This window comes from Exophiala aquamarina (assembly GCF_000709125.1).
Source record: "Exophiala aquamarina CBS 119918 chromosome Unknown aczIA-supercont1.5, whole genome shotgun sequence".
Taxonomy (NCBI): Eukaryota; Fungi; Ascomycota; class Eurotiomycetes; order Chaetothyriales; family Herpotrichiellaceae; genus Exophiala; species Exophiala aquamarina.
Window position 1 is genome coordinate 1,788,330 of NW_013550583.1, and position 14,522 is coordinate 1,802,851.

General features: G+C 52.2%; 6 protein-coding genes across 6 annotated transcripts; 4 read left to right on the forward strand and 2 right to left on the reverse strand.

Annotated features, from left to right (window-relative positions):
- Positions 1–433: 433 nt before the first annotated feature.
- Positions 434–2,734, forward strand: A1O9_07304 (uncharacterized protein; the record flags this gene model as incomplete). Its single annotated transcript, XM_013404250.1, has 1 exon — positions 434–2,734. One exon carries the CDS (start codon positions 434–436, stop codon positions 2,732–2,734), a length of 2,301 nt encoding a protein of 766 aa, XP_013259704.1.
- A 238-nt stretch (positions 2,735–2,972) lies between these two features.
- A1O9_07305 (uncharacterized protein) lies at positions 2,973–4,845 on the reverse strand (the record flags this gene model as incomplete). Its single annotated transcript, XM_013404251.1, has 5 exons — positions 2,973–3,586; positions 3,657–4,096; positions 4,186–4,363; positions 4,435–4,579; positions 4,663–4,845. 5 exons carry the CDS (start codon positions 4,843–4,845, stop codon positions 2,973–2,975), a joined length of 1,560 nt encoding a protein of 519 aa, XP_013259705.1.
- A 746-nt stretch (positions 4,846–5,591) lies between these two features.
- On the forward strand, positions 5,592–6,863 carry A1O9_07306 (glucarate dehydratase; the record flags this gene model as incomplete). Its single annotated transcript, XM_013404252.1, has 1 exon — positions 5,592–6,863. One exon carries the CDS (start codon positions 5,592–5,594, stop codon positions 6,861–6,863), a length of 1,272 nt encoding a protein of 423 aa, XP_013259706.1.
- Positions 6,864–7,216: 353 nt separating this feature from the next.
- Positions 7,217–7,849, reverse strand: A1O9_07307 (uncharacterized protein; the record flags this gene model as incomplete). The annotated part of the gene is made up of 2 exons (XM_013404253.1): positions 7,217–7,292; positions 7,365–7,849. The coding sequence occupies 2 exons, from the start codon at positions 7,847–7,849 to the stop codon at positions 7,217–7,219; spliced, it is 561 nt and encodes a 186-aa protein (XP_013259707.1).
- A 673-nt stretch (positions 7,850–8,522) lies between these two features.
- Positions 8,523–10,807, forward strand: A1O9_07308 (tRNA-dihydrouridine synthase 3; the record flags this gene model as incomplete). Its single annotated transcript, XM_013404254.1, has 2 exons — positions 8,523–10,651; positions 10,720–10,807. The coding sequence occupies 2 exons, from the start codon at positions 8,523–8,525 to the stop codon at positions 10,805–10,807; spliced, it is 2,217 nt and encodes a 738-aa protein (XP_013259708.1).
- A 919-nt stretch (positions 10,808–11,726) lies between these two features.
- On the forward strand, positions 11,727–14,000 carry A1O9_07309 (uncharacterized protein; the record flags this gene model as incomplete). The annotated part of the gene is made up of 1 exon (XM_013404255.1): positions 11,727–14,000. The coding sequence occupies one exon, from the start codon at positions 11,727–11,729 to the stop codon at positions 13,998–14,000; it is 2,274 nt and encodes a 757-aa protein (XP_013259709.1).
- Between the last annotated feature and the right edge of the window lie 522 nt (positions 14,001–14,522).

Below are 14,522 nucleotides of genomic sequence, written 5' to 3' on the forward strand. Positions count from 1 at the left end.
CAATTACGGAAAACGTCAACTTGGTGCAATTTGGCATTTGCAGTTTCGATATTGTTTGAATCCCGCGGAGTATAGAGTTTTTTGACGCCCCTTTATGTGGAGAGGTTGACCATGCTCCACACAAGGCTTCCAAGTGGTGGCCAACCTTTCTCCGCCGCGGCGGAGGAGTTCGCCTTCCGGCTCTCCAGGTTACAACTTATCACTTCACTTCCTAGTTAATCTGAGAGGGCGAAGATTATCTTGTCGTATTCTCAATTTGCCATTGCAGAAAGTTATATTACGCACCGCGGAGCTAGATCATGTAATCTGGACTTAGATTGTTGACCTCCGATATTTAGTCTCTTGGAAAGGCCGGCATCAGCTTTACGCTGCCAAGATGCAAGAGTGGTAGGATGGACATTTCAGTCAGGCACCATCCGTCCGATCCGCGACCATGGAAAGATCGGGCACTCCGAAAAGACGGAAGATCCGCAAAGGTACGCAAAGTTGCTGGGAATGCAAGCGACGTAAGATCCGATGTACCTTCAATGCCCCTACCGAGGCAATCTGCGATGGCTGCAGAAGTCGGCAGACCAGGTGCATCAGCCAGGAGTTCTGCGAGGAGAGAATACCGATAAGTAAAGAGGTCAACAGGCTCAACCAAGCGGAAGACTCGTTCGAGCAACCGCACAAGCGAAACATCAATGGCGAGGGCGATACGCAAACTGCGCAGATATATTCTCAAGAACCGCCTCGCAGAGCTGGCAGTGACAATGGCAACCGTAGAGAGGTGCTATCTCCTCGGCCTTTGCCACTGACTGATGTGAACCTGGAGAGGCAGGCCACCAGCAGCATCGACCAAATATCTGCGGCACTCACGGCGTTGTGGCCCAGTCAGCATGACCTTGATATCATCTTGAGTGTCCCGGTTGGAGTTTCAGTACTATATCACGGTGTGGTGTGCATCCCATACTCTACTTTCTTCGCCAAGCAGATACCTCCGCCACAGAACGAGCTTCAGCTACCTCCACCAGGGTCACATCCTGTCATCATAGCAAGGAAACTCCTGATGCTCAGTACCTTCTTACAAGCCATCCCGCCATGTTTTACAGAGAAGCTAGTCAAACTGACTTGTAACCACCGCATCCTGATGTCGAGTATCGTTGATATTGTTGGGAGACTGGTGACCAGCAATGACGAACTAGTCAACTCACTGGAGGGGATCGAGTGTATCATGGTCGAAAGTATGTACCGGAACAATGGCGGCAACCTTCGGCGTGCGTGGTTGACAAACCGAAGAGCGATGGCTATTTCGCAGATGATGGGACTCGATGCAGGAAATATTGCCATCCTTCCGAGTATGGTCCTTGAAGAGGACACTCGATCTCGCATCGACCCCAATCACATGTGGTTTCGTCTTGTCTGCTCAGATCGATATCTGTCGTTGGTCCTTGGACTTCCACAGTGCTCAGTGGAAAATGTGTTCGCTACTCCAAAGGCACTTAAGGGTTGTACTCCCTTGGAGCGTTTAGAACGCTTGGAGTCGTTCGCTGGTGGGCTTATTCTCCAACGCAACAGCGCCGAGCGGCCCAATCTTGCAGCAACCCAGAGAATTGATAAAGTACTCCAGGAAGCGGGGGCATTGATGTCGCCACAATGGTGGATGATGACTCCCGATCTTGCGGTGCTCGCCAGTAACACTGCAAAGGCTTTTGAAGAGACAACTCGCCTCACCTACCAATTCACACATAACAACCTCTTAGTACAGCTTCATCTGCCCTACATGTTACAACCACCTTCCACCTACCCAGATTACGAATACAACAAAATGACCGCGACAAACGCCAGTCGTACGATTCTGACACAATTTCTACACTTCCGTGGGTCTACTTCGTTTGTTTCGTACTGTCGTGGCATTGATTTCATTGTTTTCATTGCGAGTACGACGTTGTGTCTTGCACACATCGAAGCCCGACGTCAAAAAAGGCTCGTGGCTGGGGGTGGTCTTACTCCTTTCCAAACTCTTCAACACCAGCGGCAGAGCGATCGTGGCTTGTTGGAATGTGTCTTGGATACAATGAAAACAATGACCCAAATGAACAAAGATCCTGTTGCATCTGAGATCGCTAGAATCCTCCAACCGCTCTTAGATATCGAGTCGGATTCCGCCAAGGGCCAATATTACCAGACAAGTGCTTCATTAGGGACTGGTAAGCACGAGCCTAAAGGTAGTATATGTATGGAAGAGGTACAAAACCTACTCCGCATTCATATACCTCATTTCGGAACAATCAAGATAGAACGTCATCATCTCCCACAAAGTAACGAACAGGCGTGGTCGCTCTCTGGAGAGCGGCTGGAGCCTGTCTCTCAAATTGGCCGAATGAATCCTCCGATAATGATGGGCTCCGAAGCTGTAATGCAGAATAGAATGCAAAACCTCCCTCACCAGAGGGGAGATCACTCTGACAACTACTACCAATCAGACCAAGAAGAACTCGATGCTGGGCGCCCCAAAGATATTGACTGGCAAGCTGTGCTGTCAAATTTTGAACCAGCGTGTCTCCCACACCAATCCCAGACCGAATACACCGGCCAAAATCATTCGACTTTGGATACAACGAGTTGCACACAAAACATTGATTTCCTCGCCGACTTTGACCACAGCATAGAAGAATGGCCTTTGCAAAATGTCGATACTGCTCTGTTCAACAGCCTTCTCCAAGGCTGCGTGAACTCAAGTGAAGGAGGCTAATCAGGTCATTAAGATGAACAGAATAATTCAAATTTCACAACACGCCAATCGGTGATATGTTTGGTTTCATTTTCATTGCAACCATTATGATCTCAGCTCAGTCTAATTCTACTCGTTTCTCCTGACAGAATTCAATCCGAGATTTCGTGGCTATCATTTCGTCCAGAGACACATTGCCCGGAAAGTGCTTTACAAGCTCGTCCCGGCAGCAGAGTGGACGCTGTCTCCTTTCAGCGCTTTACAATACATGCTTGAACAAAGGGGACTTGTCTCCCATGTCAAACAACTCTTCCTCGGTATACTTGGTCTTGGCCTCCTCAGCGACCAGAGCCTTCCTTGCATTTGCGAACTTGTAGCTCCACTCCAATAAGAAGGCGACAACCATCCCAGAGGCGCCAAATGCCAAAGAGAGGCCGAAACCAGTATAGTACTTTGGCTTTTCACTCTCGAGGTACATAAAGCTGCCCACGATGCCGCCGACGTTGCCGACACAGTTCATCAGCGCAATACCGATGGCTCGTCGAGAAGATGGCGCGATGTTGTTTGCATTCCACGATGCAGCTGCGGCTTGGATGGGGTAGATGCCGACCACAGCCAGGACGACCGAGAAGTATGCAACGCCCTTCTTCGCTTGGAGCTCTCCATGCAGTGAAATAATGACTGAATAGGCAATGGTGACAATTCCCATGGGAATGACAACGAATGGCATTCGCCAGTAGAAGCGGTCAGAAAGTCGTGCAAATATGATGGCCGAGATAGCTGCCGCGACATAGGGAGGTGCAGATGTGAGCTGTGCGTTGGTGGAGCTGAATCCCATGGCCTTGGTGATGCTGGGCAGTGTGAACTTGGTACCTGTTATGCAGATTAGCTATTCATCCAGACATATTGTGGAAGCGGCAGGGAAAGGAGGGAGAGGCCTTACCATAAGAAAGAGCCGACTGGCAGATCAAGAAATAAGCCTGCACGTAAACCCTCCAGTTCGTGAGCACGATTCTGAGATCTCTCCACTTGAAGCCGGATTCCTCCTCACGGAATTTTCCTCCTTGCTTGATGAACATGGAAAGTTCCAGGTATTGGATCTCCTCGGGATCCAGCCAGCGTGTTGAGAGAGCCGGAGTGTCGATCAGGAGGAAGAAGCACGCAATGCCCAAGACCACGGTGGCAATGCCCTCGAGCAGGAAAATCCATCGCCATCCCTGATATCCGGCGACACCGTCCATTTGCGCGATCGCTGCAGCCAACAGGCCCGAAAAGGCTCCGGAGAGAGCGCTAGCGCAGTAGAAGTACGATATCCGCGTGGCGAGGTCCTTGGGCATGTACCAATAAGAACAGAGATATATGGCGCCAGGAAAGAAACCCGCTCTATCGCATCGCAAAAGTTCGATTAGTATAGAAACATCAAACCCTGGTTCTCGTGTAGGTGCTTAATGCGAGAAGGGGTGAAGACTCACTCAAAGATACCGAGAAGGACTCGCACAGCCATTATTCCCGAAAAGTTCTTGACGACGCCCGTCAACGTCATCACGATCCCCCAGCTCACAACCAGGATAGCGAGATATGTAGATGGCCGCTTGAATTTCTTGAGTAAGATGTTGCTCGGGATTTCGAAGAGAACGTAGGGGATGAAGACTTCAGAAGATGTTAGAACGCGTGCGAAAACTGCCAAGGATCCGGGGACCCGAGTCCTTGATCGTGCTCACAGATAGATAGAACAGTGTTGTACTGCACGCCAGTCATGTTTAGGTCTTCGATCATGCCCTCGATCTTCGCGTTGCCGATGTTCGCGCGATCGATATGCGCGGCCAGATACAATAGTGCGAGCATTGGGATGAGTCTGATATCGACCTTTGCGCAGAACGTGTTAGCATGAATGACGGCGAAATAAATTCCGGCCCTGCGAAGGAAGCACCACTGGCGGAGTAGCTCACCTTTCGAAAGATCCTCTTCCGCTTCTCTTCCGGGAAGTTTGTATAGAAGTCGGCATCTTCGGCGGTTAAGCCCAAGACGCGGAAGGTGTCGATCTCAATGATGTGAGGAATACCCTCGACATCGTTCTGCTTGCCTTCGATGAACTCGACCTCATCCTTTTGGAACGACTTTCTAGCAGCCATATCTTTTCTTTGAGAAGTGCTGGTGTGGACCTTGCAGCTTGCTTGCTTGCTTGCTGAGTTTGGTTCGAATCAAGCTCCAGAGGGTGAGGGGTTTCTCGCTCCTTATGTTTTCAGATTTACTGGTCCAGCTAGACGGCAGGTTGGCATTCATAAATAAGCAGTGGTCGCAGCGGAAAAGCCCTGCTCGGTCCTGCATGGCGTTGACAAGACTGGGCAGTAGCGTCATGGCAGTCCCCCCACGGGGCTCCCAGCCTGATCCAGTCCTTGCTTGAATGGCGGGGAATGCTGGGGTCCCTGTGTCTGGGCAACACGGAAAAGGAGCCTTGGCTGCTTCAATATGCTTATCCGCCCTGTTTAAGCGGAGGGGTAGCCTACTTTCCGGGACACCGTCCCGACGGTAAGCATCTTTCTCGATGTATGTGGTTCCGACGGGAAGCTGAACCTCGGATCAGGCAATCATTCACACCACCGTGCTAATCTTCCCCGCTTGGCGGCCCTCATATCGTGCAGATCACGCGGAAACCGTTATCCAAATGACGGAAAAACTTGATCAGATCCCGAGACTTTACTGCTTTGCCGAGCTGATGAGTTGATGCACACCAAGACAGGAATATTCATCGGCAATAGTGCTGCTTAAAAGGTAGGTGACAAAAATTCCCACTGATAGTGTTATTAGTTGTTCGGAGCGTCGCAGTGGACGGTTTCGGTGTGAAGGCAACATTCTCGAGTCTTGGAATTGACACTCGATGTCTAAGCATTTCCAAATTAAAGATGTCATTGTCACGCCGGTGGCATTTCATGACATGCCCTTGCTGAACACCGTTGGCGTGCATGAGCCGTTTGCACTGCGTAGCATCATTGAGATTGTGACGGAGGGTACGTATGGACTGGGTGAGTCGTACGGGGACTCCATACACTTGGGCCGACTGCAAAAGGTAGCCGATGAACTCAAAGGACTGTCAGTGTACGATACCAACTCCATATATAAAATATGCTCGGACTCTCTAGCAAGCGACACCAGCACTGGTGGAGATGGTATGGCCGGCATGGTCACGACTGCGTCTGCCACTGACAAAGTCTTCTCTCCATTCGAAGTTGCTTGCATTGATATTCAAGGGAAGCTAGCAGGCATTCCTGTGAGTGAATTGCTCGGCGGCCGGGTTAGAGACAGTGTCCAATACTCAGCATATCTCTTTTACAAATGGGGAGGTCACCCTGGCGAGCCGGATGATGAGTATGGCCCAGCACTTGATCCTGCGGGTGTGGTGAAACAAGCCCAGAAGATCATAGATGAGTATGGGTTCAAAGCAATCAAACTCAAGGGAGGAGTTTTCCCACCGGCTCAGGAGGTTGAAGCCATTAAAGCACTACATGCTGCATATCCAGGCGTGCCACTGAGGCTTGATCCAAATGCTGCATGGACAGTTGAGACTTCGAAATGGGTTGCAAAGGAGTTGGAAGGGATTGTCGAATACTTGGAGGATCCGGCTGGAGAGATCGAAGGGATGGCAGCCGTGGCCAAGGAAGCATCAATGCCCCTGGCTACGAATATGGCCGTGGTAGCCTTTGCTCATCTCCCACCCAGCATCTTGCAGAATGCTGTCCAGGTCGTCCTGTCTGATCACCATTTCTGGGGTGGCCTGCGGAAGTCTCAGACGCTGGCCGCTATCTGTGCAACTTGGGGAATGCGGTTGTCGATGCATTCAAACAGCCACCTGGGAATCTCCCTCGCTGCCATGACGCATCTTGCCTCTGCAACTGTGAACGTCGACTACGCCTGCGACACACATTGGCCGTGGAAGCGTCGCGATGAGGATGTTATTGTTGATGGGGCGTTGAAGTGGGCCGACGGTGGAGTGGTTGTGCCAACTGCGCCTGGTTTGGGGATTGAGCTCGATAGAGAGAAATTGGCAAAACTCCATCAACAGTATCTCGACTGTGGGCTTCGAAAGCGAGATGACACAACCTACATGAAGAAGTTTCAACCAGAATTTTCTGCTAGTATACCGAGATGGTGAGGTGGGGCTTTAGTGTGAGTGGTTCAAGGTTGATTCTTCCGCAGTTACAGTCTAGCGGGGAGCTGGTGGCGCTGGGAGTGTATGCGGTATAGACGCCCAATCTTGACTTAAGGCTCTCGGCCCCCAGAAGGTGGAGAGTTGAAGCATTGAAGCTACCTGGACCAGGGCAAGACCACCGTGAGGAGCATCAAGCGAGGAGGTGGCACAAGGCATGAAGGCTGAGGCGCAGATAGAGGACTGCGTCAAGAGCCTTGGGCCTGTCACGAGGGGAATTGAGGCATATAGTCGCACGGAAGACCAAGCCTTATCTGTCCAGTTCCGCAGAATATGATAAGAAGAATGATATATTTATGTCACAAGGAGTTGGGAGAACATTCATCGACTTCCAGAGTCACCCCGTTGACGCCATCCAGGCACAAGGTTGACTCCCTATAATAATCGTAATCAGTACTGTATCAACCCAATAGGCACCACAAGGCTCCAGCCAGCCATATCAAAGACCTTGAGGCATGTACACGGGCGGCTTTCCTACCGACACCGTTCGCCTCCGATCCATTTCCTGCGACGTGCCCGGTGACGAGAGCATCCGCAACGGGCGTCAAAGCGCCGGCTAGGATGACAATCCCCAGAGACTTTTGTACCGTTGAACTTGCAACCGCCGACGTCCGACAGTATGGTGAGAACTGCCAGAATGCTGTAAGACCCAGGATCGACAGACCTGTGGAGAAATTTCGAATGCCGTGGGCGTAGATGTATGCAACGTGATGCAAGATATTATTTGGCTGTGACTGATCCGCAAGAACTGATTCTTTGGTGCTGTGCTTGGTTTCGTGGACAGTCTGGCTTAGCATTGGAAGGTCGACGCCATACACGCGAGCAGCCTGGACTGGTGATAAGAAGCTGTAGATGCCTACAATGAAGCCGCCACTACCAATGAGGGCTGTCAATGTAGGAAGAGCCCATGTTGGAGGTTGGAACGGCGACATTACCAAAGTTACACACCTCAGTGCTGCAGCAGTATATAGCGTCTCTGAAGATGTTTATCCTTGTCCTCCCTATGTGATGGTCGATTGAAGTCGAAGCAAAACTCAGGCTGATTTGGCTAGAGCATCCTCGAGAAGAAGATGGAGAGACGTGGTTTAGGGTGGAGTCTAACGTCACTCATGCACCGCTGGAGCCTACTTCGCAGCCTGAGCAGCCCGCCCGGAATGCTCGCCTCGGAATGAGGCTTACCTCATATTTCTGAATTTTTGGTCCCATTACTTATCCGAAATCAGAGATTGAATCCCGTCGCCTTCGATTTCCGTCTCTAGATTCCTCTCAACCAGAGTATTCAATCATGGTACATTTAGAGTATCCTTACCAAGAAAGGCCGCTTTAAGGCAGCCTGCCAAGCCGCCCGCATGCCTTGGCATTGACGGTTAAGGCGGCATCATCCACGATCCCGATCTGGGTAATGGGCCATCAAACGTCACTCAGTTTGGCAAAAATTCAAGTTGCTACTTTTGGTGACGGATGTAACTAAATAGTCACATTTCTTTGGTCACACTCGTTTTGGCACACTGCCCAGTGAATCCGAGCCAATCTAGCAGGAGATCCCACTGTGCTTCCGGTGTTGTGCATTTGGGTGTCTTTGACGCCACCAAGTCCACACAAGTCATGGCCGAAAATTCTACACAGGAGGCTCAGGTGAAAGTCACTGATGATGTCAACTCCCATCAGTCAACCATGCCACCTCAATCAACTGCAATTAAGCGCAAAGCAGAAGAAGAAGAACCTTCCAGCCAGTTGCGGGATAATAGGAATGACAAGCGACGAAGAGGAGCTGCTCCGGTCAAAGAGGAATTCTTGATCAAATCTGATGACACAGTCCAGTCCTTGTCGCCTCAAGATGAAGCTGACGATGATGCCGCCGAGGCTTTCCATCACCAGGATCGTCAGCCCACAGGTCAGAACGCAAAGGGCAAGCGTCGTCAAAACAAGGCTGGTCAGAACAAGGCACGTGACTACGGTAGTTCAAGGGATGCCATTGGCCTGTGTTCATCCAGGACTCTCAAACCTGAGTTCTCACCAGATCCTTGTCGCTTCGAAGAAAAGTGTAAATTTGCGCATGACATACGAGAGTACCTGCAACAGAAAAGAGAGGATCTCACGACTTTCAATGGTTCGTGCCCAGTGTGGGAGACGAAAGGTCGTTGTCCAGCTGGGTGGAAATGTCGATTTGTGGGCTCCCACTCCAAAGAAATTGAACACGAAGATGGTCGCAAAGAGCTTGTACTCGTTGAGGATCCCGCCAAGATTGCAATTTATGCCCGAACCTCAGAGGAGGAGGATGAAGTTGGTGTCACGAACACGCTCAGCTATCAACAGCGAATGACGTTGGCGAAACGACAGATAGAAACACCTAAATCGCAATCGTTCTTGGATTGGCTAGAACGCACCACGCAAAACCCAGCAGATCAAGACCGAAGACAAGGCAGGACAAACGGGTCACTTCGCAATTCCTCGTCACCAGAGCCAGAAAACGGAGACGCCTCCAAGGAGTTACGTAAGGCCGATTCAAGAGCATCTTTTACGGATTCGCCCTTGAGACCCTCAGAGAAGCGAAAGTTGTATTTTGGTGCTGAGACACCCATTATGGCACCATTGACAACACAAGGCAACCTCCCCTACCGGCGACTGTGCACATCACTAGGGGCCACGTTCACATACTCGGAGATGGCCATGTCTTTGCCACTTTTGCAGGGGCAGAAATCTGAATGGGCCCTGATGAAGACACATGAAGCAGACGTGCTGCCACCCACCTTCACCGCCAAGGGAAATATTGTGTATGACTATGATCAGAGTCGAGACATTAGTTTTGGTGCGCAGATTGCAGCCAACAAGCCTTGGATTGCTGTCAAGACCACAGAGGTGCTAACGGCAATGCTTCCAAAGGGGTTGAGAGTAGTTGACCTGAATGTCGGCTGTCCAATTGACCTTGTGTATCGAGAAGGAGCTGGCTCAGCATTGATGGATGCACCTCAAAAGTTGGATAAGATGCTTCGAGGCATGAGCTTGGTTTCTGGCGAGACCCCTGTAACGGTGAAGATCCGCATGGGTACGAAGGATAAGCAGCCTACGGCACAAAAGTTGGTGGACCGGCTTGTTCTTGGAAGCCCCCAAAATCGGGGCGATCCCTGCGGCGTGGCAGCAATCACTCTTCATGGACGTTCAAGACAACAACGATACACTCGGTCAGCAGACTGGGAATACATTGCAGACACAGCGGCATTGATCAAGAGCTTAAACGAGAAATCCGATGCATTTGCCGATACCGTCGGCGAGGTTGATGAGCGAGACTTATCGAACGGCTCCCAGACAGCGAAGAATGGCAAAGTCTTCTTTCTTGGGAACGGTGATGTGTTCTCCCATGAACACTACTACGAGCACTGCGCACATGCAGGAGTGGATGGGGTCATGGCTGGGCGAGGGGCACTGATCAAGCCATGGCTTTTCGAGGAAATACAAGCTGGCCAATATCTCGACAAATCATCCTCGGAGCGACTTTCAATCATCGAACGGTTCTGCAGATACGGGTTGGAAGCATGGGGAAGTGACGAGATCGGGGTGGGACAGACTCGGCGTTTCCTATTGGAATGGCTTAGTTTCGCGTGTCGCTACGTGCCGATAGGACTGCTGGAATATCTCCCACCGAACATCCAGGATCGACCACCACGGTTCCGAGGCCGCGATGAATTGGAGACTCTGATGGCAAGTGACAATTATCAGGATTGGATCCAAATCAGGTAAGTACTGGCGAAGGGTATTACGTTGGGGGAGAAGAACGTTTTCTAACAGCTGCATAAAAAAACAGTGAAATGTTCCTCGGCAAAGCACACAAAGACTTCCGCTTCCAACCCAAGCACAAGTCCAACAGTTACGAGATTCAGGCCGAGGGATGAATGCTTCTTGACAGGAGATGGGGACATGCACATGCCACGTGTCAATTATCGAACCAAACCGAATGTGTCGACGAGCAAATGACTGAATAGACCTGGTTCTAGCCACGGCAATCCAGAGATTACATGGTTTCAAGGCATTCATTAGCAGTCAGCATGGTGTAGCGTCTGGCAGACTTCTTCTATAAATATCAATCCTTCCTGGCGCATGAAATCGATAATCCTTGTTCAAACCGCGATACGCCTCCCCAGCCCCCATATCAGACACGCTCGGCTCCCGCAGGCCCTTGGCACCAGCACCTTGGGCTCGTGTTTTTCGGCTGTAGCAGACTAGCAGTACTCCGTACTCGGTACTCTGTTCGGAGCACAACTTCGTAGGCGGGCGCGGCGCCTATCCGTACGAGCTTACCGACTATTGATAATTGAGCCTTGAATAAGGAAAAGGAAGGGATCTTGCCGAGTGCCTCGTACTGAGGGCATCCACATCTCTCGTCCCTCGTGTCTCCCAAGCTTCTTACCCGAATCCGGCGGCTTGGTGTAAGCTACTACTACCAGTCTACTAAGTGAATTATCTACTCCGTCCTCTGCAAGCCTGCGTAGTGAGTGTATCACCCCGTGGATCAGAATCCTGTTGCTCGTTCTGCTGGCCTTGACCTACAGAAGCCAGCCACCCACAATACACGGACCGAGCCAGGTTGGGAAGTCGGAACCTCCGCAACCCTGAGATCCTTCTCTCTGGCCATCTGACCACCGGGGCACCTGAGACTTTGACGAATTGCCTGATTCCTGCGTAAGCGTTGATAAAGCCGTGGGCGGTCTCTTGCAAGCCTCGTCTCGCGATCAAAAACTACGACCTTTTTATGCATACGCGTATGGTGGTGCTCTTTTGCTTGGTAACAATACAACCTGAAATTCAATCACGATGTCTCAACACGACGTGATAGCCAGTCTGGCATCGCTCCCCTCGCCCATTCCCGAACCACCGCCAGGTCAAGTCTTCACGTCAGAGCAATGGGATGTACTATTTTCCATCATGGAGGTATTCTTTCCCGAGCTCTCGACGGCGGCTCAAGATGCAGACTCATCCATCTCCACCGCTCAACTGGATGAGGCAATGGCCGAGCTCAGGCGCTACCTTCCAGAAGGAGCATCTGACGAGGTCGCAAAGAGATATCTCTCTGAACGGACTGTCTCTGACCCTGCATTCATTGCAGCTCTCAAGCGCAAGCTCAGTCTCTATGTGCCCAAATCAGATACACAGGGACTAGGCTTCGTCTTCAGCGCCCTCAACACCCACGCAGGATCTTATCTGCTGACTGGATACACCACCCCTATACATTTACAGCCACTGGCTAAACGCACGGAAATCGTCTGCGGTTGGGCGACCGCTCGTCTCCCAGTTTTCCGCAAAATCCATCGTTCCATGGGCAGCCTTGCCAAGATCACATGGGTCAACACGTCCACCGCTCTCCTTCGAATGGTCGATTATCCCGATGTTCCCAAACATATCGAGCGGAATCCAAGCTATGACTACAAATTTCATGACTTCACCTCTTCATCTGCGCCGACCACGGTCTCAGCGGACGTAATCATCATCGGCTCTGGCTGTGGCGCCGGCGTCGCAGCGTCACACCTCTCCCGAGCTGGTCTCAACGTCCTGGTGCTGGAACGCGCGTATCATTTCCCGTCCACACACTTTCCCATGCGATCGCAGGATGCAGGAGAGCATCTGTTCCTCAATGGTGGTGTGATCGCTTCCGACGATGGTTCAACGGGTATCATCGCAGGCAGCACGTTCGGTGGCGGAGGCACAGTCAACTGGTCCGCATCCCTACAGCCCCAGCATAGCGTCAGGAAAGAATGGGCCGACATGGGTCTTCCTCATTTCCTCGGCACCGAGTTCCAAGACTGTCTTGACACGGTATGCAGCCGGATGGGCGCCGCGCGAGCCAACGACCGTGCAGCACTGAGCAAAGTCGAACTTAACTTCGCCAACGCCACCTTATTAGAAGGTGCCCGCCGCTTGGGCATGCACGGCCACATCGTGCCGCAGAACACGGCCTCGAAGCGGCACTTCTGCGGCTCTTGTATCTACGGGTGTGCAAGTACCGACAAACAAGGTCCCGCGAACTGCTGGTTCCCAGATGCTGCCGCACACGGAACCGGGTTCGTTGAAGGCTGTCTCGTGGATGAGATCACTTTCGCGAGCGACCGGACCACCGCTACAGGCGTCAAGGCGATATGGACATCTCGCGATCGCAAGACCACACGAACGCTGAACATCACGGCGAAGCGAGTCATCGTCGCCGCCGGCGCTTTGCATTCCCCATTGGTGCTGCTGCGCAGTGGGCTGACAAATCCACAAATCGGGGCCAATCTTTACCTCCACCCGACCACCACGACCTGGGGCGTGTGGAAGCAAAGAACCGACCCATGGGACGGACCGATTCTGACCACGGCTGTGGACGCCCTCGAAGACCAAGACGGGCGACACCCCGGCGGTGTCAAGCTCGAAGTCACCTGCTCACACCCTGGAATCGGCCTACTCACATACCCATGGCGCGCGGCCGAGACACTCAACGCCGACAAGGGCGGCAAAGGCAACCTGCATTCCGCGCTACGCTTCAAAATCAACGCAGCCAAGCATGGACACGGGACAGGATTCCTCGCCCTGACGCGCGACCAGGACCCCGGCCGGGTATACATCGACCCGAAAGACCCGATGCGACAAACCCTGCGCGTGGCATACACGACCTCAGCACGCGACCGGGCCAAAATCCTCGAAGGCACGCTGGCCAACGCACGCATCATGTTCATCATGGGCGCACTGGAGATCGACACGGGGAACACTTCGACGCGCCGCTGGGTGCGGCCCAGCGCGCGCGACGCGGCCAAGACGGCGCAGGACGACGAGGCTGAGTTCGAGGCATGGTTGGCCGAGATCAAGACCGCTGGCGTGACGAGTCCGGATCCGATGACAATGGGCTCCGCGCATCAGATGGGCACGTGTCGGATGAGCAGTGGGCCGAAGACGGGCGTGGTTGACTCACTGGGGAGAGTGTGGGGCTCGAAGGCGTTGTATGTGGCCGATGCGAGTTGCTTCCCGACCGCGAGTGGTGTCAATCCCATGGTTACGACTATGGCGATCGCTGAGTGGGTGAGTAGAGGGATTGTGCGCGAGTTGGGTCCGACTTGAGAGCGAGGGCCGTGTGGTTGAGGGACGTTGTACATGTTCTGGATCGTGGAGAAGGGAAGAGAAGAGAGGCGAGGCGAGGAGGTATTGGTCAATCTAACATTCCGAGCTTATGACGGGGCACGCAACGGGCAGACTGTAGTGCGAGGCATCAGCGCAGCTTTGCTTTGGGATGGAGTGTATTATCCACGGTCGCCACTCTGACGGACCAGGGAAGAGAGGGGGAATTGGAAGAGTAGAGTCGACAGAGGACTTCGGTTCCGTTATGTTCGACAAGAGCCCGCCTATCTGTCAATTCCCTTCTTATACATCCAGAGAGTTCTTCATCGGTCCCAAGGACCGCTTTTGACGGGTTCGTTCAGCTTGCATTCGTGTGGCTTATCCAACACCCAGATTCAATCCAAACCAGTCCAAGCCGTAGCTTAGTCAGCCGTGTAAAACTATTCATGTTGCCTGCACTGTTCACTATGCCCAACAGACACTTGGAGGCCTCCAAGGGTCCAAAGTGAGACAACAGCCAGCGAC